Source organism: Lactuca sativa, chromosome 8 (genome assembly GCF_002870075.4).
Source record: "Lactuca sativa cultivar Salinas chromosome 8, Lsat_Salinas_v11, whole genome shotgun sequence".
In the NCBI taxonomy this organism is placed as follows: Eukaryota; Viridiplantae; Streptophyta; class Magnoliopsida; order Asterales; family Asteraceae; genus Lactuca; species Lactuca sativa.
In genome coordinates this window covers 69,849,587-69,872,722 of record NC_056630.2, presented here as the reverse complement: position 1 = coordinate 69,872,722, position 23,136 = coordinate 69,849,587, and the positions used below count along the sequence as shown (strand labels likewise).

At 34.1% G+C, this 23,136-nt stretch overlaps 4 protein-coding genes, 1 non-coding gene and 1 pseudogene across 6 annotated transcripts; 3 read left to right on the top strand and 3 right to left on the bottom strand.

Annotated features, from left to right (window-relative positions):
* Positions 1–2,147: 2,147 nt before the first annotated feature.
* On the bottom strand, positions 2,148–2,221 carry TRNAN-GUU (transfer RNA asparagine (anticodon GUU)). Its single transcript has one exon. It is a non-coding gene; the product is annotated as a tRNA-Asn (tRNA).
* Positions 2,222–2,288: 67 nt separating this feature from the next.
* On the top strand, positions 2,289–4,489 carry LOC111888433 (pentatricopeptide repeat-containing protein At1g69290). Its single transcript, XM_023884607.2, has one exon. It carries the CDS (start codon positions 2,330–2,332, stop codon positions 4,283–4,285), a length of 1,956 nt encoding a protein of 651 aa, XP_023740375.1. The 5' UTR covers positions 2,289–2,329; the 3' UTR covers positions 4,286–4,489.
* Positions 4,490–5,429: 940 nt separating this feature from the next.
* Positions 5,430–9,346, top strand: LOC111888435 (probable inactive purple acid phosphatase 1; annotated as a pseudogene).
* A 1,413-nt stretch (positions 9,347–10,759) lies between these two features.
* On the top strand, positions 10,760–13,147 carry LOC111888432 (uncharacterized). The gene is made up of 2 exons (XM_023884606.3): positions 10,760–11,913; positions 12,269–13,147. The coding sequence occupies exons 1-2, from the start codon at positions 11,044–11,046 to the stop codon at positions 12,629–12,631; spliced, it is 1,233 nt and encodes a 410-aa protein (XP_023740374.1). The 5' UTR covers positions 10,760–11,043; the 3' UTR covers positions 12,632–13,147.
* LOC111888431 (magnesium transporter MRS2-5) lies at positions 12,603–16,356 on the bottom strand. Of its 2 annotated transcripts, none has more exons than XM_023884605.3 (7): positions 16,117–16,356; positions 14,707–15,298; positions 13,971–14,041; positions 13,763–13,891; positions 13,292–13,678; positions 13,054–13,101; positions 12,603–12,963 (listed from the first exon to the last, which is right to left on the bottom strand). In XM_023884605.3, the coding sequence occupies exons 2-7, from the start codon at positions 15,164–15,166 to the stop codon at positions 12,733–12,735; spliced, it is 1,326 nt and encodes a 441-aa protein (XP_023740373.1). In that variant the 5' UTR covers positions 15,167–15,298; positions 16,117–16,356; the 3' UTR covers positions 12,603–12,732. The 2 variants fall into 2 exon arrangements, with proteins under 2 accessions (XP_023740373.1, XP_023740372.1); XM_023884604.3 differs by having other exon boundaries at positions 14,707–15,261; positions 16,117–16,355.
* Positions 16,357–17,879: 1,523 nt separating this feature from the next.
* Positions 17,880–19,600, bottom strand: LOC111888430 (uncharacterized). The gene is made up of 4 exons (XM_023884603.2): positions 19,064–19,600; positions 18,941–18,987; positions 18,738–18,865; positions 17,880–18,661 (listed from the first exon to the last, which is right to left on the bottom strand). Exons 1-4 carry the CDS (start codon positions 19,598–19,600, stop codon positions 17,880–17,882), a joined length of 1,494 nt encoding a protein of 497 aa, XP_023740371.2.
* Positions 19,601–23,136: the final 3,536 nt, after the last annotated feature.

Sequence of the window (23,136 nt, the reverse complement as noted above, 5' to 3'; positions counted from 1 at the left end):
AAGATGGTCATGAACTCGACAAGTTGATGAACAACTCGGCGAGTCCGATGGAGATTGTCGTGGGCTCGGCGAGTCAATCGAATGACTCGGTGAGTCGGCTAGGTTTTTCCCAACCTTTGGACACGAACGAACTCGACGAGTTATAGGGAAACTCGACGAGTCAACCAAGGATTTCACGACTTATCGAGTTTAGGAAGGACTCGATGAGTAGGGTCAGCATGGACTGTTGACCTTGATCAAGGGTTGACCAGTTGACCTCTGGGGGTGTATTGGTAAATTGGGATTTATGGAAAAGGGTTTCATGGTGATTATAGGTGGAGTTCATGTTGGTAATTCAAGAGTTTGAGCCTATCACTTTAGTGCGACATCGTGAGGTGAGTTATCCTCAGTATATCAACAGGGTCTACGGCACCAAGGCCGACCCTTTATGATTTACATCTCGGTTTAGGATGGTTGCTATGTTATTGATATGCTAGATTTCATCCTGGCTTAGGATGATTGCTATGTTAGATTTCGGTTAGATCGGTATCCTTGTTATAGGATGTTGTTATGCTATTTGATATGTTAGATCGGTTTGACTGTTATGAATGCTAGCATATGATATTTATGTGCACATGTTTATTGGTTTGAGGAAAGGGTTGAGGCAGGTCCTGTTGTGTGCAGTAGGCCAAGACACCCTGGGCGGACCTGGTTGACTGTAGGCCCGGGGCGGGCAAATCTAGTCAGGCCGAAGGTCCAGTGAGTGGTCCGGGTAGGCTGAAGGCCCTGAGGAGGGCGGTCCAGACGTGTCGAGGGCTCGGAGAGCGATACAGATAGGCTGAGGACCGGGAGTCGGTCCAGTCAGACTGGTGGCTCACTATGCATGTTGTATATGCTTGCTTGTATGTTTATATGATGTGGTTATATCTGCATGGCGTTGGTATTTTGGGGGTATCTCACTAAGCCTTCGAGCTTACATTTATTGATTATGGTTTCAGCTACTTCTGACGATCGCGGGAAGGCGAAGGCGTGACCGTACCGCTCCTCACCTTTTTATGATTTCATGATTTGATTATGGGATACTTTGACAACATTCTAGTTTGAAAAACAAGTTTTGTAATAGCCATGTGTTTTGAAATGTTTTAAAAATGTTTAAATTTGACATGATTTTTGTGGGTGTTACACATACTATGAAATTGTTCTTCTGTGAAATTATTCATATTTTACGAAATCATGATTTTTTTTTTATCAATAAACATTATTTGGAGATTTTTATTATAAGAATCTTCAAAGACTATTAAAGATGATTAAAGACATTATATGTTAAAAAAAACAAATAGGCCAAAATATAAAAGTGTATCCTTTTTTTGATCATTTTACATATTTAAACAGTTTTTGCCTAACACTTCGAATAATGTTTATCATTTGTACTCTTTTGTCACCACATAAGTTAATCTAAATACATTTTAAAAGTTCTATTTTGTTATAGTATAAGCTAGTAAACATTTAAAAAGAATCAAAACTCAATCCCAAACACCCATTTTAATTGTCATAACTTGATTTTTAGAAAAATGGTAAACTACGTTATCTGAGCAGTCCAAGTCGAACTCGTCTCCGAACCATTATATAAGGTCAATTGTCATGAACCTCATGTATGAAATTTTGTACATCAATCACCGAGCATCGAGGGGTAATGTTGCTCACTAAATCAATTATAGTTTGTTTGGTGATATTTGCTAATAACCATATTTTGTTTTATATGTATAACGTAATAGTAGATTATTGCAATGATAACTATAACAATATTTATTTTAACGATGCGTTTACTCCAAGCTATATAGTCCAAATAAATATGGATAAGTTATAGTCTCTTAAGGAATGACAAGCCTTAACCGAGGTGTTGATCACTAGACCCTCAACCTGCTTTGTATGTATCACATGAACCATTCTTGCCAAAATTTCATTATTATCAACGTATCAAAATCAAAATATTTTAACAGTAAATACATTAAAAAAACATTTTATCTTTTGAAACTCATATAAGATCATTAACTATTTGATATCTTAATTTATGAAATATAGTTTAGTTAAAAATAAAAAATAATAATAATATATAACAGTATTGCAACCATCTTTAACCCCAATTTTATTTTTGTGGAAAAAGTTACCGCTAGAAGGAGGGCTTGAACCTCCGACCTTGTGGTTAACAGCCACACGCTCTAACCAACTGAGCTATTCCAGCTTTTTGCTTTTAGAATCGAGTCTTATTGTATTATACATTATAATATTGAGAATACATATGTGTGTTTCTCTGCTTGCACCTGAATCTCTTTCGTCTTCGAGGACGACGATGTGGAGAAGAAGAGTTTTCTCTTTGTTCCGATACTTCTCTTCTGAACCAGAAACCCCATCTCCTCCTTCCGTTTATTCCTTCCTCCAGCCCTCAATCTTTGCTGTAAGAAAACCCCAATCCAATCAACCTACTAATCAAACCCCAAAATCTTCATCCATAGATAACCAACTTAACCCCAATCTCGAATCCACTCTCCAACTGTCTCTCCAGGAAAATAACACAGACGAAGCTTGGAAGTGTTTCAAATCTCTTTCATCGTCATCTTCATTATTACCAAGTAAGCCTCTCATTAACTCACTGATTACTCGTTTGTGTTCGGCCGGGAACGACACTCACAATCTCAAAAGGGCGTTTGCTACTTTGATGTTCGTGTTAGAGACAAACCCAGATGTATTAGACCCTAAATCAGTCAAGACTTTCTTAATTTCAATCAAGGATACAAATGCTGCCCCTGCTTTTGCATTGGTCAAGTCTATGCTCAAGAACAGGTACTTCATTCCTTTTGGCATCTGGGGAGATACGATTGTGGAGATTAGTAAGAAAAATGGTAGATTTTGTGACTTTTTCGAGGTCTTCAATGAGAACTGTAGGATAGCAAGGGAGGAAAAGTTAGAATCTTTGAAACCCGATTTGTCTGCTTGTAACGCTGCTTTGGAGGGCTGTTGCCATGAACTTGAATCAGTTTCTGACGCCCACAAGGTGCTCGACATAATGTCTCTGTTAGGTGTTCACCCAGATGAGACCACTTTTAGCTACCTTGCTTGTCTATACGCAACAAAAGGACTCGAGAACAAGATAATCGAACTACAAGACTTGGTATCTAGGTTCAATTTTCCCAATAAAACCATGTTTATTAGCAATCTGATAAGCGGATATGTAAAATCAGGCTATCTAGAATCTGTTTCCACCACTATCTTGCAAAGTTTAATAGAATCAGATCAAAAAGGTCTAAACTTTCTTGAAGAAACTTATCTCAAAATAGTAAAAGGATATCTTGACCATGGAAGCATCAAGGATTTAGCAAGATTAATCCTTGAAGCTCAAAAGTTAGAATCTACATCTGTAACAGTTGAAAACTCCATTGGATATGGTATCATAAACGCATGTGTTAATAATCTTGGTTTATTAGAAAAAGCACATAACATTCTTGATGAAATGAATATATTAGGAGGTTCAATAGGGCTTGGAGTTTACGTGTCAATCTTGAAAGCTTACACTAAAGAACAAAGAACAGCAGAAGCTTCACAAATGGTATCAGAAATGTGTAGTTTAGGGCTAGAACTCGATGTTAATATCTTTGATGCTTTAATAGACGCGTGTATGTCTAGTCAAGATTTTGAGTCAGCATTTTCACTTTTTAGAGACATGAGGGAAGCAAGAATACATGAATTAACAGGTAGTTATTTAACAATAATGACAGGATTAACAGAAAACCATAGACCTGAACTTATGGCAGCTTTTTTAGATGAAGTAGTTGATGACCCACGGGTCAAAATCGGGACCCATGATTGGAATTCGATTATCCATGCGTTTTGTAAAGCGGGTCGTTTAGAGGATGCAAGAAGAACACTTAGGAGGATGATTTTTCTTCAATTTGAACCTAGTGAGCAAACGTATGTTTCTTTGGTTAATGGGTATATGAATGCGGGAAATTATTTTAGTGTTTTGATGATGTGGAATGATGTTAAGAAAAGAGGTGATAAAGGCTTGAAATTGGATCATGGTTTGGTTGATGGGTTGTTGTATGGGTTGGTGAAAGGGGGGTTTTTTGATGCTGTGATGGAAGTTGTGGAGAGGTCTCAAGAGATGAAGATATTTGTGGATAAATGGAGGTATAAACAAGCGTTTATGGAGACTCATAAGAAGCTTAAAGTGTCGAAATTGAGAAAGAGAAGTGTTAAGAAAATGGAAGCTCTTATTGCTTTTAAAAATTGGGCTGGTCTAAATACATGATGTATCATCAAGTTTTTTTTTTTTTGGGCCAAAATTGATGTTGCAAAACCAATAATATGTATCATATTTGTAACTATCTCCTTAGTATAACATGTCATGGGCGTGATTCTGAGGTGGTGGGGCGTGGCCTTTGCCACATGGTGTCACAACCATATTTTTCAAATTTTCATCATTGGCAATAAATAAATGTATTTTTTTTATAAATTTTTTGGTGTTCTTTTAAAAACTAACCTTATAAACACCCAAGTATTTATAAACTTTTCAATCTTTTATTCTCATAAACATAAAGCAACGCACGGTTTCTCAAGAATGTTTGGAAACATTCATTGTAATGGTGTGGGGCTATTGTTCAAACACATGTTTTTCCGTTTGTAGCGGATGAATATCAATACATGTATGGTATTACTTTGCTCATGGGATACATGTTGATTAAGATATATTTTTTTCAAATCATACGCATATTCACAAGATGAAAAATAAAATTTGCTCAAGGAAGCAAAAGAATCAACAAATACATAAATGGAGCGGATTTTGGAGTACTTAAAAAAATGACACGTAATGAAACACTTACACGAGCATGGAATCCATACAAAATAAGCAAGGTAATGTTTGTTTGTATCATATTATATAATATGGTAATAGAAGAAAATTGTCGGGCTATTTGTGTATATAATCTATACAATGGATTTCATTTGTATCTGTATGAACAATTTGTATCCGATAGCTCATAATATTTCTAAAGAAATGGCAGCAAAACACACACAAAATGCTATACAAGATTATGATTGATACGACTAATATTATATAAAATTGACGTATTTTACAAAATTCCTAAAAATTTAAGTACATCTTTCAAGGATTCAAGATTTCTTCAACTAGGGACAAAACACATCTACAATCTTTCTTGCCAAGTCTATTTTGTTTTTTCTCAATTTGTTTACCAATCATATCTTTTAACATTCAATTAACAAAAATGAAAATTTAGATGATTTGATATTAAAACACTTATTATAACACATCTAGGAAAATAATAATAATAATAATAAAATAACGAGGTAAACCTTCGCCAAAATTCCAACCAGAAAAGAGGCATAAAAGTATATACCAAATAATTCTTCCCCATAATACTTACCGAAAATGAATCAATCAATCTGCAGCAACTGCCATTAAACGGATAAAATTCAGGTCGCAAGCAACGTTTTATGTGCTACTATTATTATCAAGGTATTTATCTCTCTGATTATTTTTCTATACTATCGTCTTACTTTCATTTTCTTTTCACTCCTTACCGTACCCAATTAGTTAATCCATTTGATATGAACTGTTGTGCTTCTATGCCTCAGCAAATTGCTGATTAATATACTTGTTCATTCGATTTCAAGAACAGAAAGTGATGATTCGAGTTGTGATGTTCACTTTGGTAGTAGGGTTTTGGGTTCTATTGAGCTCAGAAGAAGTGACATCACATGGAGATCATTCTTTTGCGAAAATTGGAATACATCAAGTGACATTTGCTCTAACTGATGCTGCCGATGTGAAAGCTTCTCCTGCCATTCTAGGATCAAAGGTGTGGTTGAGATTGCAGTGATGTAGCAGTTTACTTTTCATACTGATTTTCATGTTGAAAAGTGGAATTGTTGTCAAAATCTGATTATTTTGTTTTTCTAGGGCCAAAATTCTGAATGGGTGAATGTGCACATCAGCAATCTGAACCCATCAAACGATGATTGGATTGGAGTTTTCTCCCCTGCCAATTTCAGGTTCTCTTATCATTAAGGTTTGTTCTTTTATTTATGACATGGGATAAAAAAATGACCTGACACTCTATTGTTTTCAGCGATTCAACCTGCCTCCCTGAAAACTCAAGAGTCAGCCCTCCATATTTGTGCACTGCACCTATTAAGGTCTGTTCTTTTATTCATGACATACGTCCTAGATAGCTTTTGGATGTGCATTTTAAAAATGATTATTCGGTTGCTAAAAGATAGGGATAAATTTTACATATATCTCAATAATTTGTTATCTAGCAACAACTCGTTACATTATTATCCAAATTTAATTATTTTGACTGCAAACCATAATTCGTTTACAATTGTCTGCTGATTATGAATCCATTTTGCAGTTTTTATACGCAAACTACAGCAACCCTAATTACAAAGATACAGGAGAATCAACATTAAATCTTCAATTAATCAACCAAAGATCGGATTTCTCCTTTGCGTTATTCACAGGCGGATTATCAACCGTAATTTTTTTTTCTTCACCTTTTCAAGGTTGCTCATTTTGCATTGACCAAACGTTGACTCTATGTTTTCAGCCGAATCTGGTTGCAGTTTCAAATACAGTTACTTTCGTGAACCCAAATGCACCAAATTACCCACGATTAGCTCATGGAAAGATGTGGGATGAAGTGAGTTTGACATCTGTCTTTTTTTTTCTACTTTTTTATTCATTAAATATATATACACATACACACTTCTATACATGTAACTCAAAAAATACGTATTCATGGAATATAATTTTGTAGATGAGTGTAACGTGGACAAGTGGATATGGAATTAATGAAGCAAAGGCTTTTGTTGAATGGGGTCAAAAAGGTGAAGAACAGAGGCTTTCTTCTGCTGGAACTTTGACCTTTGATCAACGTAGCATGTGTGGTATATAGTAAAAGATTTACCTTTATATCATTATTTGAGTATATATATGATTATTTATTTATTTATTTTAATTGTGTAATAAAAATAATAAATCTTGATTATGTTTATGTAGGTATACATACAAGCTAGGGCACAAATTATTGAATGGGACAATCATTTGGAGCAAGATGTATGAGTTTAAATCATCTCCATATCCTGGTCAAGATTCTCTACAACGTGTTATTATTTTTGGTGATATGGGAAAGGTTTCTATTTTATTATTATTATTATTTATTCGGTTTCAGACTTATTTTTTTTTTTATTTTGATTTTCAATGACATTGGTATAAATAATTGGGTAGTTTTTTTTATGTCAAAAATATGATGCAGGATGAGGTTGATGGATCTAATGAATACAATAATTTCCAACGTGGGTCCCTTAACACTACAAAGCAACTGATTGATGACTTGGAAAATATAGATATAGTTTTTCACATTGGAGATATTTGTTATGCAAATGGATATCTTTCACAATGGGATCAATTCACTTCTCAAATAGAAAGAATTGCCTCATCTAAACCTTATATGATTGCTAGGTATCATCCTATTCCTTTTTTTCTTGTATACTTTGAAGTCAAACTTATCACTTTCAACTTTCAAGATTTAAATTCTTTTTTGAATAATTTACTTCTTTTATGGTTTTTATTGTTGTCATTCTATGAAATGTTTAAGTGGGTGCCAAAATTTTCTAGAATCTTTAAGAATTTTTGTCATTTTAAGAAGTTTAAAACTAACATGCTTGACCTCAAAAGTCAACCTTCCCTCCCATTTTTGATCTTGCAAAACAAACCACATAAGCTTCAAACATTTCAAATCAACCATTTTGACATGTTAAAATGGTTAATTCAAAAAAAAAAAAAAAAAAAAAAAAACCTTGTATTGTTTGATTGGAAAAATTGAAGTTTGAGAGTTAAACCACAAAATATAATGTTGTTTTGTCCTACAAGTTTCTTGAAATTTGAAGAGTTCATATTCATAAAAAGTTGAAAATTATGAATGGTTGACCTCAAAATTCAAACTTTCCCTCTTATATTTTCATAGGGTTTACTTAATATTAATATCACTTTTTATAACAAATTATTTATGTTTATATAATATCATAGTGGCAATCATGAACGTGATTGGCCCAACTCAGGATCCTTCTATGAAAACAACGATTCAGGGGGAGAATGTGGTGTTGTTGCACAAACCATGTTTCATGTTCCTTCTGATAATAAAGATAAGTTCTGGTATGTCGTATTGTACATTATGCATCAAGTGTTGTATTGCTGACTTTGACTTTTGACCATGTAGGTATTCTACAGACTATGGCATGTTTAGGTTTTGCATTGCTGACTCAGAGCACGATTGGAGAGAAGGAAGCGAACAATATAATTTTATAAAAAATTGTTTTGCATCTGTGGATCGACAAAAGCAACCATGGTTGATTTTCATTGCACATCGTGTATTGGGATATTCTTCTTCTTTGGTTTATGCAGTTGAAGGTTCATTTGGAGAACCAATGGGAAGAGATAGCCTTCAAAAGCTTTGGCAAAAATATAAAGTTGATATAGCTATTTATGGACATGCGCATAATTATGAAAGAACATGTCCCATTTATGAGGTATCTTTATAAAATTTTGAACAATACTTAAGAAAAATGCGTGCACACTTAGGGAAATGAGAGGAAAAAGTAAATAAGAACAAATTTATTATCTTTTAAGACTCTGTTTGATAGTTGTTGATTGAGTCAAAGCCTGACTGACTGAGTCGGATCCAAGTTCTTATCAAACCCGGTTAGAAACATATCAAACTGTCTGAATCTGACTCTTGACTTTTTCTATAAACTTGTTGGTTTAGAATACTTGCATGAGTGATGAGAAGGAGCATTACAAAGGCGGCTTAAATGGGACAATACATGTGGTGGCGGGAGGTGGAGGGGCGAGCCTCACCCCATTTGCTCCATTTAAAACCACTTGGAGTATCTATAGAGATTACGATTACGGGTTTTTAAAACTTACTGCATATGACCATTCTACCCTTTTGTTTGAATACAAGAAAAGTAGAGATGGAAAAGTGTATGATTCATTCATGATTTCCCGTGATTATAGAGACATATTGGCATGTACAATCGATAGTTGCCCGAGTACAACCTTAGCATCTTGAAGATTGCATGTGTACACCATTTGGGGTATTTTTGGAAAGTTAATGTGTGGAAATGGTATTTGTGCAAAATTAAAAGTGTAGGGGGTGATGCGTTTATGGTTGATAGTATAGGGGGTGAGTGTATTTTAATGTAGGTATTTGATGTTACGATTGTAATAAATCCATGTATGGTGGAGTCGTGCTTGGTTGTCATGATGTTGATCTATGCATTTTAGACAATATATGATCTTGTTATAAATGAAATCTCAACTATATTTTATATTGAGTTCAAAATTACATTAATGATAAATGGATAATAAAAAGCTTTATTTTATAAAAATATGCAAGTTGCTCTATTATTTTACCAATGTATGTAATATTTTTTTTAGTTACTTAATGTGACATATTTACCAAATTTTAGTTGGTTTTACTTGCAATGACAAAAGAGGCAACAAGTTTGATTCATTTAAATCCGAAGTGGATTCTTTTTAGATCATAGATAACTTTTTTTTAAAGGGATTTTCTAATGTGTCCTAAGGCACATATAAGAACATTAATTGAAGTATTAACTATAACAAATATTATTATAATTAAATGTGATAAATATTAATTGTGTATAATATTACCATAATTAAATGTATTATATTTAATTATGGTAATATTATACATAATTAATGATTTTCATATTCAATTATGGTAATAATCCTCATAATTAATACTTCGTTTCTTATATATGCATTTAGGGCACATATTAGAAAATCCATTTTTTAATTATTTGCAAAACATGTATAACATGTATTATAAAAAATTGAATTATGTTTATACGTTATAGACATTATACAACTTATTTAAGGATATATATTTATTTAATTAAAATTTATTATTATAAAATAACATTTTTTTTCTTTATTTATCAATTTACCTTATTTAGTTTTCTATTTATTAAGAACAAACAATATGTCTAAATGATTTATTAGTAGTATCTAATACATATAACAACGAAATGTATCAACCAATTTCGTTATATTGTGTACTAGTTGTGAAACCCGTATATTATACGGGTTAATTAAAACATAATGTTAAACAGGACCGATTAGATGAAAAGTTTATTTTGAATTTGAAATATAAAATAAGTGAAAGTTATGAAAAAAAAACATGCAAAAAATAAATTAACGTGTTTGATTGTTAGACCCGTGTACTAAACGAGTTATTATAATAAAATGTTAAATACAAATGTTTAAAATGTAAATTTATTTGAAATTGAAATTGAAATTTCAAATTTAAAATTAATAGTTATTATTATAGTAGGTTTAATTTATGGAAACTAAATTAATGATATAGTGGAAATGAATAATGAAGTAATTGACAAGTGGAAAATAAATATATTTCAAAATTATGACAAAATGACATGTGGCCAAATAAATGAGAGATTGGTACCTGGCAAAGTCATTTTCATTTATTAAGAAGGATTTAATTCTACGGTGATATCTATTTATTTTTTAGTGATTCAATTCCATCATTTATTTTTTGAGGTTATCATATGGATTATTTAAAGATACTTGGCTAAAAATGGAAAGGATTAATTGAGGTCCTTATTATTCCAATCCACAATCATGTGGTTTGGAACATTGCAATTAAATAATGAAAGTGACTATATAAACAAAACATATTCAAACACAATGATCACATAGTCTACAATTTTCTTCTTTTGCTTTCAATCTTTCAAACTACAAGTTCACGTCTCCATTTGTTAAAGCACACAAAACATCTCTCAAATTCCTTCAAGGGTTTTGCAGCAATCATCTTCTTCCGAAGTGGGTAACCTTTTACTAAACAGATCTACCTGTCATCAAGCCTAAAAATCAGGCTTTTGAGCCCTCTTCAAAAGTTCAAAGTTCACGTTCATGTCCTCCTGCCAGCGTTGCATAAAAGATCGATCATGGAGTTCTGGGTGGTTGCAGCAGCTACTGGTGCAGGTTACGTGGCCAAGCATTGGCAGAACTTATCAGGGGAGAAAGATGGCTCATCAAAGCAGTCACAACCTCTGCCATCGCCACGCCTGCAACAAGACGCACGCCAAGTGTTCGACAAAATACCTGACCCAGTTTTCCCATTGCCAAAGTTAGCAAAAAGATGCTTGTTAGACAGAGATGTTGATCAGGTTTCAGGTTCAACTTCAACCTTTATCGAGAAACGAGTAGATCAAGATCACACAAATGAAATCAACGGAAAACAAGAGTACTTAGACACATCTTCTGACAATCGTTTACACAAATTCAAAACCAAGAACATGAACAGAAAACCATTCACGAGTCTACGGCCCTTAGTGGTAACTGGTAACAACAAAGACTCAAAAGATCATAAGGTCGTGTTGATGGAAGAAAAAGAAAATGGCAATGGTGCATGTATAGACGACTCACCATTCTTGGAACAACCAATTGGATCAATGAAGCTTCCAAAAAGACAAAACGAAAATTTTGACATGGTGTTGTTATTTGTTGGTATTACAATGGGGATACTATCGGGTACTTTTACTAATCAAAAAGAAATCGAGCATCTAAATGATTTGCTAGAACAAGCTGAGAATATGGTTAAAGATTTACACTCTAAACTTGAAATAAAAGATGGATTTACCACAAAGAAGCTTGAAATCGAGCCAGATGTAACTGCAATTAATAGTCCAAAAGGGGAAAAGTTTGAAAAGTTTGAGTTAACAAGTGACATTGAGGCAGAACTTGAGGCTGAGCTTGAGAGGTTGGAAGAAAATATGAAGAGTTGCACAACGCAAAGATTGTCTAATGTTGTTGAGGTAAGCTTACTAAGACCCTATTTTTCCATAAAGTGTTATCTACATAAATGATGTTTAAAAAATATTTGAAGACCTGATGTGACAAATATGTAAAAAATTGGAAGTTTAGATGTTCATTACTTCTTTTTGCATCAAAAGTAAAAAAGAAACACTAGTATATAGTTTATCAGTAAAAAGTTGGAACTTTTAACGAAAGTTCTCTGTTAAATTGTTTTTTCTGTATTAAGTAAAAAAAAAAAAGCATTCATATATAGTTTACTACATTAAGTCATGTCCCCCTCTAAGTCCATTAAGTCAAAAAGAAACAATATTTTTTCTCATTAAGTCTATCAACTAAAAAATATACACTTCACAGATTGATTCAGACTTTGAAGCAGACATGGCTAGAGGAGATCTGAACCTAGATACAGTCACTTGGCAACTCGATAGCCAATCATCCGAATCAGATCCCAGGGGCAAAACTGGAAAAAGTAGCAAAAGTGAAAACACCAACCGCGTTTTCACTCCAAACTACGCAGTTTCATCAATAGACTTACAATTACGCCTTCATGAAGTAATCGAATCCAACCTCGAAGCACGTATCAAGGAACTCGAGTCACTTCTCAAAAATCAAAATACCCAAAATACCCCTCGTTCACATTCACCATGCCCACAAGAAGAAAACTCTTTCTGGGACTTTGACCACACCAGAATCGAATCTTTTTCATCAACCCCTTAAAAGAAAAAGATCATAAAGTACAACCATATGTACAAGTACATAATGAAAGGGGTATTGGGAATTGTTTATTTTTATATAAAAAAAGAAGAAGAAATGAAAATCTAGAGAGGGAAAACTTTCTTATGTTTGAAATAAAACAAGAAACAGATATACAAAACTCCACATAAACTTGCACTGATGGAAACAACCCAATTGAATCTATTTGGCTCGTTGAAAACATCATCTTCAAAGTTCATTCCAAATACAGCTGTCACAACTGCAAATACTGTTGCTAAAAATGTAGCAGCTGTTAAAAGCAGCTCGAATTTAATCAGCTTGTTTTGAACATTTCCCTATTTAATTATATAATATAAACTTCCATTAGAATCAATAATCATGAAACAGATATAAGTTCATGGTCATAGAAAATATGGTTTGCTTACAAGCTTAATGTTGATGAGATCTTCAGTGTCATCGATATATTCCTTGAGCTACAATTGGATAATTTCAATGATGTTAAATCTCATGGTAGATGTCTATCTGTTTTAGTTTTTTTTTTATTCATAAAAGTCATGGTAGATGTAATTTACAGTTGAGAAAATATGAAAATATGAAAATATGAAAAATGTTGAGGTGGTCAGCAAGGGGCAATATTGTAATTAGTATGTTAATATAACTTACAGAAAGCAACTTGTTTAGAGTGTTGTCGATTCCAACAAAGTAAGCTTCCAGCAACATCTCAAGTTGATCAATGTTTTCAGGTTCACCAGTTACAGATGAACTCAACAAGCTTCCATGTTTATTATGTGAGCTTATGTTACTAAAAGCCCTTTGCAGTTTAATTGAACCACTTGCACTTGCGGACCCCACAGGAGAAACCGGGGCAGATTTTGACACCATTCCCATTCCCAGTGTGGGGCCCCCTGTTCCCATTGTTGAAGTTGAAATAATATTACCTTGAACTTGATCGTATAAATCGTTGCATGAGTTTCTTTGTTTCTTTTCAGTTAGATACATTTCAGCCATATCTCCATCATCGTTCATTAGATGTTCTATTTCATCACAAACCTGAATTTTTTTTTAACACTTTTTAGCTTTTTTCACAACTATTTGTTATTTAATTTAATTTTAACACGAGAAAACAATTTGTACCTTTTGCACACGTTGAGTCAATGCAAGAAGGTGGCCTTTGAATCTACGAACACGTTCAAGATTGAGTGTACTTATTGATTTTGCTAATTCATCAAGAACAGGATGAATTTCCATTTCCAACTCTTTCACCTATTAAATTAAACCAATAACATTCATTTCATATATAATATTATATTATATATATTAGATATATAGTGTATGTATATACCTGAGTATCAAGAGTGAGGCAGGTAAACTCCAAAGCTAGTTCAAGGGCCCTAAACTCGAATGGTAGGTCATCTGAATGAAAACAGACAGCAAGGTGAGAAAATTACAAAAATGGTCCCTGTGCTTTCTGATTTTTACCAAGTTTAGTGAAGAACTGAAACCTTTTCAATTTTGGTCCTTATAATAAGTTTTCGTATTGATTTTTGTCCGTATTTCAAGGTTTCTTAACAATTTTGGTCCTTGTTTCAAAGTTCCAAGCACCAAAATCAATTTAAACCTTGAAATGAGGATCAAACCTGAAAAAAGATTCCAATTTTGGACCTCATTTCAAGGTTTAATATTGATTTTGGTGCTTGTTTCATATAATTTTGGTCCTTGTTTCAAGGTTTCATGGACCAATATCGATATGAAACCTTGAAATAAAGACCAAAACTGTAAAAGGTTTCAATTTGGACTAAACATTGGTAAAAATCCAAAAGCATAGGGGGACCATTTTTGTAATTTACTTAGATTGAATTTAGTTGTTAAAGTAAACTACAACATTGGTCCCTGTGCTTTCTGATACGTACCAAGTTTAGTCCAAAACTAAAACCCTTTTCAGTTTTAGTCCTTATTTCAAGGTTCCAAGGACCAAAACTGACATTAAATCTTTCAACCAAAACTGAAACAGGTTTCAACATTGGGGTAATTTACAGTTGAACATAAGTGTTAAAAGATTTTAGAATATAGTAACTTACCTGAATGATATTTCTCTTCCTGAAGGCGTTTACACAATTCAGACTTATACTGAACCACAGATCCATCAAGTGAATTCATAAGAAACACCTCATCAGCTGTAATTATACATCTAATCTGCTCAAGACTAACAACAATAGCCTTCTCACGCCCTAAAATTGTTGAAGGATAGATAAAAACAGGATCCAAAAGCCGAAGATCTCTAGCTGGCAAACAACAATGTCTCATTACAGTAGCTTTATCCAATTCCACAACTTTTGAGTTCCCATTTTGCTCTATTTTAATCCAAGAACGATTTCCAACAGCATGACCTCGTTTTTTTAACCCTGGAAAACCAGGCCCTATGAAGTTCTGGTTCTTCCCCCCACGATTAATTAGGTTGAATCTTGAGTTATCCCCATTCGTATTCACAGATTCAGTCACATTATTGGGTTGAAGTAATGGGTCCCGTGATTCTTCCATTTCTCTCACTTTTATTGATTTTGAAATTTGATGAAAGATTTATGGAGTGATATGATGATGTCTGCATCAGTGTCATCTACACTCCACCTAACATCCTGTTAACAAAAGATCCACAAGTAATCTTCATACCCACTGGGAAAAAAAATGAGTTTAATGTCACAAAACACTGTTGTGATGTATTGAGAATGATTTAGAGAGTGTGTAGTGTATACATGCCATTGAGCATCCAGAAAGTATGCAAGAGCATACGATAATATGAAAGGGAAGATTTGATTGTTATAAATTGCTATAGTACCTTAGTTTATGCATGATTCTTATAGATTGCTATGGTACCTTAAATTTCACTAGAAACATGTTGTGCAAACTTAAATGTTGCAGCTTTGAAAATAAATATTAAGGATTCTTTTATAAACCAAATCACCAAATGAATGCTTAAAGGTTTAAAACTAAAATTCTGCCAAATTGCAAAGAGGCTTGTGAACAACACAATATCGATGAAGGTTAAGAGTTTTAATTTTCAACAACAAAATTTGAATGTATTGAGAATGGTTTAGAGAGTGTATGCATGCCATCAAGCATCCAAAAGAACGCAGCAACGTATGGAAGGGGAGATTTGATTGCTTAAATTGCTAGTATCCTGGATTATTCACCTTTTGGTCGCCACTAAACTCTTTCAAAAAAATGAAATTAAAATTCATATTCATCAACTGAAGGAAGGCGAAAAACTCATAAATTGGGGAAAACCTAAAAATGTAAGGGTCCTGAATCCTTAAATTCTCATAAATTGGAAGACAAGCTCGATATAATTCGGCAATCGAGAGCAATTTCACACTTCATGGAATCGATGATCTTAGCAAAGTGAAAAAAGAAAAATATATATATATGATGAATCATCCGTGACTAATCGAACAAAATTTCAACTAATTAGACCCAAATATAACAAATCGTACCTTGTCGAAGAACTACGGAACTGGATTCCATGAAAAGCACTGAAATTTTAATTTATGAAGAAGGTGCTATATATTCATTTCGAGATTGGAGGTCTGATTACAGTGAAACATGAAATTGTGGCAGCGATGATGATGGATACGTAAGAGAACAGAAACGACAGACCCGTTTTCATTCAGATATTTATATTAATTTTGAAAAATATGTAAAACTCAATAAGGATCGTACGAACCGATGGACCTGGGTATGAAAATGAAAAATGAAAAATGAAAACTGAGTTGGCTCGTAAATCGTAGGATCGGACGGAATTTTTTTTTTTTTTCAAATGAAATATTTTTTTTATCATTTTATCTTTTATTCCTTACAAATTTACTATTTATCGGTCTGTTTTGTGATTTATTATTAACATTTTGAAGTTTTTATATCTTTTGATGGAAAAAAAATATTTAAAATATTTTTTATGTTTTTAAAATTATAAATTAAAATTATGTTATATTCTGTATAATCACTTATTTATTAATATTATTCACATACCTCTATTCAAATAAATAAATAGACGACAAAAATGCAAAAATGGTCCCTATGGGTTGTCATTTTTTGTGGATATGGTCCAAACCTTTTAAAAATTGGATTTTTGATCCTTATTGAAAGGTTTGTTTGTGGAACAAGTTCCTGGGGTTAAGAGCCGTTTGTTTGTGGCTGTTAAACCCCTCACGTGCATTGCACACGAGGGCATAAATGTCTTTTTACTTGAAGGACCATTTTTACAATTCCTGAAATAATATATAAAGACTTCCCCAACGTTCTTCCCCAACATTCAAGTTCTTCCCCAAACGTTGTTCTGCAACTTTCAAGTTGTTCTTCCTTCTCTCTTCCTTCTCTCATCTCTCTTTGTTAACGGTCGGGGTGTCAGTTAATCACACGATGGTTCTCTGTTTTTGTGGTAAGTTTGTTGTTGTTAAATGCTCATTGACACCGAAGAACTCAGGCAGACGTTTCTATGCTTGCCCTCAAAAGGTAAAGAAATTCGTTTGCACCCATTTTGATTTGTAATCAAATAACATTTGTTATTTTCCCCTTTTTGAAGGATTCTGCTTGTCGCTTCATCGGATGGGTTGATCCCCCCATGTGTGAAAGGTCTAAAGTCATTATTCCTGGACTATTGAGAAATATGAACTGAATGCAAGCTTGGTGCCCAGCTCTAAAGATTCTGTTGCTGGCTAGTTAGGTGTTTTTTGTGATTTTGTTCATAAGATTTGTTTAGGTTTAGGTAATAGGGCAATAGGGTGGGGTTTTTTTTGTTGAAGATCGATAAAAGTGTGGTTTTTTGGTGGATTAATGGTTTTTGGTACTTTGACCTAGGTTCTTTGTAGTTGTTTGTAAGGTCAAAGTAAGTTGTTTATGTAGTAAATGACTTCCTGATATAAATATGAATTTTATGGAATTGCTTATGTTGTTTGTAAGGTTCTTTGTAGTTTTTGTAAGGTGAAAGAAAGGTTAATGTGAATAATTGACTGTAATGGTTATAATAAATAACAATAACCAAAAACCATAATAACCAAGGCTGCAATTACATAATAGACTACAAGCATATAGTGCAATTACATTATCCCAAAATATGCAACCATATATATATGTTCTAATACTTATCATACTAATGAAAACCAAAATAACCATAAGTCATAAGTTTTTAACATCAAAACACTTCCAAAAGTAGCAAATAACATCTGCCAAAACAAACACAACCTTGATCTTCAACTTCCACCTAACTTCCACCTCCTTGACCTTTGCATGTCCTTGAGTTGTGACCTTTGTTTTTGCATTTTGCACATGTCACACTGACATATTTCCTTGTTAATTTTTGAACTCCATCAGGACCCACTTTACAGCCTTCTTCCTGACTTACACCATGAGTACCACTCTGACTTTGACTCCCTCTTTGACTCTGACTCAATTTTTCATCCTCACTTTTCTTCCTCTTATTTGTAGGCCTACCTAGTTGTTTATGATGTATTGGAGGGATAAGTGTGGTGGGACACAAACTCTTAGGCCACATTATTCTTCCTTTTATGGGCTCTACCTTATAGGAATATGCATTCTTCCATGTATCCAACCAGTATACCTTATTGACCCACCTGTAAATGTCACCAACATCCTCTGAGTTCTTGGTCATTTCATAAAGGGTCGCAATGGCATGTTTACATGGGATGCCTATTAGCTCCCAATTCCTGCAAGTACATGTGTTGTTCCTAACATCTACAACATGTTGATCTTGCCATGCCCTAGTGACTTGGTATTTCTCACACCCATTCCACCTAGCAATGTAATGTGATGCATGAGACTCGTTTACATCCAATATGGTTGTTGTAGTGGGTGTTAAAGGCCTTTTTGCCTTGTCCATCACCTTCATAACATTACAGATTCTCTTCATCAAGTAATGTCTAATATACTCCAAACAACCTATGATAGGCTTATCTCTTCCCTCTATTATCTTGTTGTTAAATACCTCACAAAGGTTGTTTAACAGTATATCGGAGATTGCTCTGCCTGTTAAAAAAATTAACATATTGTTTTAAGTACAAGTGCACATTTAACATATAGTAATTTATGGTAATTTATGTACCTGTAAAATGGCTTCTTGCCCAGTGTTTTGGAGGAATCTTTCTAAGCCATTCACATGCCTCCTTGTCATAGTTGCTAAATTCTTTCATGCAATGTTCAAATTCAGGTACAGTGGTTGCAGTTGCACATCTCCATAAATGATCCTTGTACTCTTTCAATTTCTATTTCACTCTCATGTTCTGATGTATGTGTCTGAGACAATACCTGTGCTCAGCACATGGGAATAGTTGGGCTATTGCTGGTATTAAACCCTAAAACAATAACAAAAATTAAGTATTTAGTTTATATAATAATAAGTAATTAATAATACAAGTTAGAAAGAGATACCTTTTGTCGATCTGTGATAAAAGTAAAGTTAGAGTTTGAAACAAGATCCAAGTCTTCTCCTAAACACTGCAAGAACCATACCCAACTACTTTTGTTCTCTGTCTCAACAATGGCATAAGCAAGGGGGTAAATACCATTGTTAGAGTCCAACCCAACTGCTGTTAGAACCTGCCCAGGAAATGGTCCTTTCATATGCACACCATCGAAACCCAAAAGATCCCTGAGGCCAACCTTAAAACCTTTTTTCAGGGGACCTAAGCAAATGTAAATTCTTTTAAACCTCCTCGTAGGGTTTGATGGGTTTTGTTCACTGTAAACATCAATCTTGACAGTTGTGTCAACATTGGTTGCTTGCAATTCAAGGACATAGTCCCTCAAGATCTCATATTGTTTCGTATAGTCACCCTCCACGATCTTAGTTGCAATAGCCTTGGCCCTGAATACTTTGTCAATAGAAACACCAACCTCGAAGTCCTTTTGAAGTTGTTCCTGCAATGCTCGAAGAGGAATCACTGGATTCGTGTCGATTTGGTCCATGATTTGCTTGGATATAAAAGTAGCAGTGCAAGCTCTAATCTTCCTACTTTGAAGGCAAGTATGGTTATCATTTGTGACAACCCGAAGTTCGTTCCATCGCCGTAACCCGTTTCCGTCCATAAAATTCATCTTTTTCGAATCATTTCCGTTTACATTTTTAAATTAAGTCATTTATTTCAAGACTTCTATTATGACTTAATTAGTATCCAAACCCATTAGAAATTCAAGAAAAAACCCCAATCTAATAATTAGAAAAATTTTAGTTTCGACCATATCGGGTTACGACAACTTAATCGGGTGCGACCAAAAGCCTCGTTTAACATCAGTATCAGGTAGAATTCCACCGTGTCCCAAACTTTAACCATATATAAAGTTGTTTAAGCCTCATTTGAAGCTTTTTCACTCTCTCTCTAACCTCTCTCCTCAAAATCCAAACTCTAAGTCCAAAATCATTAAATTAAGGCTCCAAATCATCAAGGTAACTATCCTAGCTCCTAGTATAAGATCCTTAGCCTTCATTTTCGTGTTCAAATCATGGAATAGGACCATAAACATGTGTTTACGGCCCTGGAACAGTCTTAGGCCGTGAACACATGTAAATGGGGTTTTTGAGCCTTAAAACCCTTCCAAACCACCATTGGAACTTAGATATGGCATAAGGACTTGTTGGATTGGACTTAGAACACCTTAAACTCATCATTTAGGTAGTAAACATGAGTTTACTGCCCAAGAACATGCTTGGGCCGTAAACACCCGTTCATGGGTAGTAAACTCCTTCTAAGGTGTTAAATTGCCACTTACACACCTCTTAAGCCTTGAATTAAAGTCTAGAAGCAACCACAAACAAGTTAGAGGCCTTAAACTTAATGAAAACCCCTCCCATAGGAGCTTACGGCCGTAAACCCCCCAAGGATGGGTTCCTAGGCCGTAAACTCCTATAACTTAGTCAAATGGTGCCTTAAATTCATTCTTTGGCTTGTAGATTTAGCTATAAACATTTGTAATGACCTAGGACCACCAAAACATCAAAGGAAAGTGTGTGGGGGAGTTTACGACCATAAACTCCTAGTTTACTACTGTAAACTCCATTAAATGGTCCATATGTTGGTTTAATTCATTCCTATACCCTTGAATTGATCCTAGCCAATTCCCCCAAGTGATATTTGACCATTTAGCACCATAAAACCCCTCATCCATGAGTTCATGGTCATGAACTCATGTGGAGTTGGTCTTAGGGCCGAAAACTCCATAAGGAGTTTACTCTTGAAGAGTAAACACATTATCCAAGCCATATACGTCCTTAGATGTCACCCGGGTCACTCCAAACACTCGATTTGAAGTGTTTTCGCGTCTTGGAGTGTATAATCATATCTAATTAGTGATTTAAAATCTAATTAGATACATTTGTATATCATTTCATATTACATAGGAACCTCACGTGTTATCAAGCCCCGAACCGACACTTAACATCCAATCCGACACGCTTCTCTACCGGTGAGTTCATACCCCTACCCTTTTTTTTCAATGTTTTTCAAATGTTTTCAGGGGGGAATACAAGCAAAAGTACAAGGAAATCTTGTACTCAAACTTATTATTTCAGTCGAATGTTTATATTCTGTATGTTTTTAATATCGAAAATTGTGTTAATAAATAATTCGAATTGCAGAGTTAGCTTTCAGACTAATCATAGATTTCTTGATAAAGTGTTATAATCTATATTATATTTCATAAGTTACGAATAATTCATACTAATCATCAATTAGGATTAATACGAATACGAAAGTATAACTAAGAACAGAACGAATACGAAAGTATAACTAAGAACATAACGAATACGAAAAGTATAACTAGGAACAGAACGAATACGAAAGTATAACTAGGAACAGAACGAATATGAAAGTATAGTTAGAAACAGGAAAAATGTGAATATGAATACGAACACGAATACAAATACGAATACGAATACGAATACGAATATGAATACGAATATGAATACGAATAGGAATAGGAATGCGAATGCGAATACGAATACGAATACGAATACGAATACGAATACGAATACGACTACGAATAGGAATAGAAATAGGAATAGGAATGCGAATGCGAATGCGAATGCGAATACGAATACGAATACGAATACAAATAGGATTACGAATACGAAAGCACGCCTTTGGATATAATCGAATGTAAGACAACTGGAATAACTAAACTTTTCTTAACTAGACTGTGCAACTAATGGATAACTAAACTTCACTTTAGGAAAATAAGGGTTTTTCCTGGGATAACAACTGTACATAATCGAACCGGGTAATAAACGAATAACTCAACTAAACTTATAAGAAAATATGGGATTTTCTTGGATAACAAATTTTTTTGGAAAACCAAAGGAAACTTGTGCATTTTCAGAAAACAAACCTCTTATGAACTCACCAGCTTTATGTTGATTTTCAAACTGCTTGTATTCTCAGGTCCAAATTAGACAGGTACATCGCGATCTTTTGGAGAGGACGGAGCGTATAGAAGACTCGTCTTAACTTTTGTTCATATGATATATATGTATAACCTTTGTAACCCTTTGTTTTCAAACAATGTAAATATTTCTATGTAATGTAATGTTTTGTGTTTACTATGCTTACTATGTACATTGGTTGTAATATTCATGACGTCCTCCACCTCGGAACATTTCCGCCTCCGGTTTCGGGGTCTGACATCATTTAATGTCCTTACACACTAGGGAGATTCTGTGTTTGACCTAGAAGCATGAAGGAACCAACTACAGTTTACTTTTTCTGAATTTACCTTTTTGCCCAACATTAAAACTGGCCTTATGGACATTGCCAAGACTGCATCTTTTCTCCTTAGCCAGATTTTTAAGAATACATCTTCTTTTCCTTTCATTTTCTGACCCTTCATCTAAAGAATCCCATATATCGTTGTCAATGACTTCTATGTCCTCATGTTCATCATTTGTCCCAACCCCGTTATGAAACCCATCCATTTGAACACAACCATAATCCTTATCAAGATTGAGGTTAAAGTCAGTCATATCCACCTCCACTTCTGATACATTATTTTCATCATCAACAAGTTCATCATATTGTTCTTCTTATTGTTGCCCAAGATCATCACTGTCAGCAGACTTTTCATGTTCAGACTGATGGTCTTCAACATTCTCATCTTCTGGTGGTTGATAATGTTCTCCATCAAAAGGATCAAAGTGATCATGAGAAAAGTTCTCATAATAAACGTCATCATAATCAAAGTTATAATGGTCACCACCTTGATCTTGTACCACATCATTCATGTTAGCATGCTCAACCTCTTGATCTTGAACCACATCATCCATGTTAGCATGATCACCAGCTTGATCTTGTACCACATCATCTAATTTAGGATTCTCACCACCTTGATCTTGTACAACATCATCCAATTTAGCATGATCACCACCTTGATCTTCTACTACATCATCCAATTCAACTAAACAAAGCTTTTTGGCACAAGAACTTTGACCAACTATTGAGTTCACCCTTCCATTT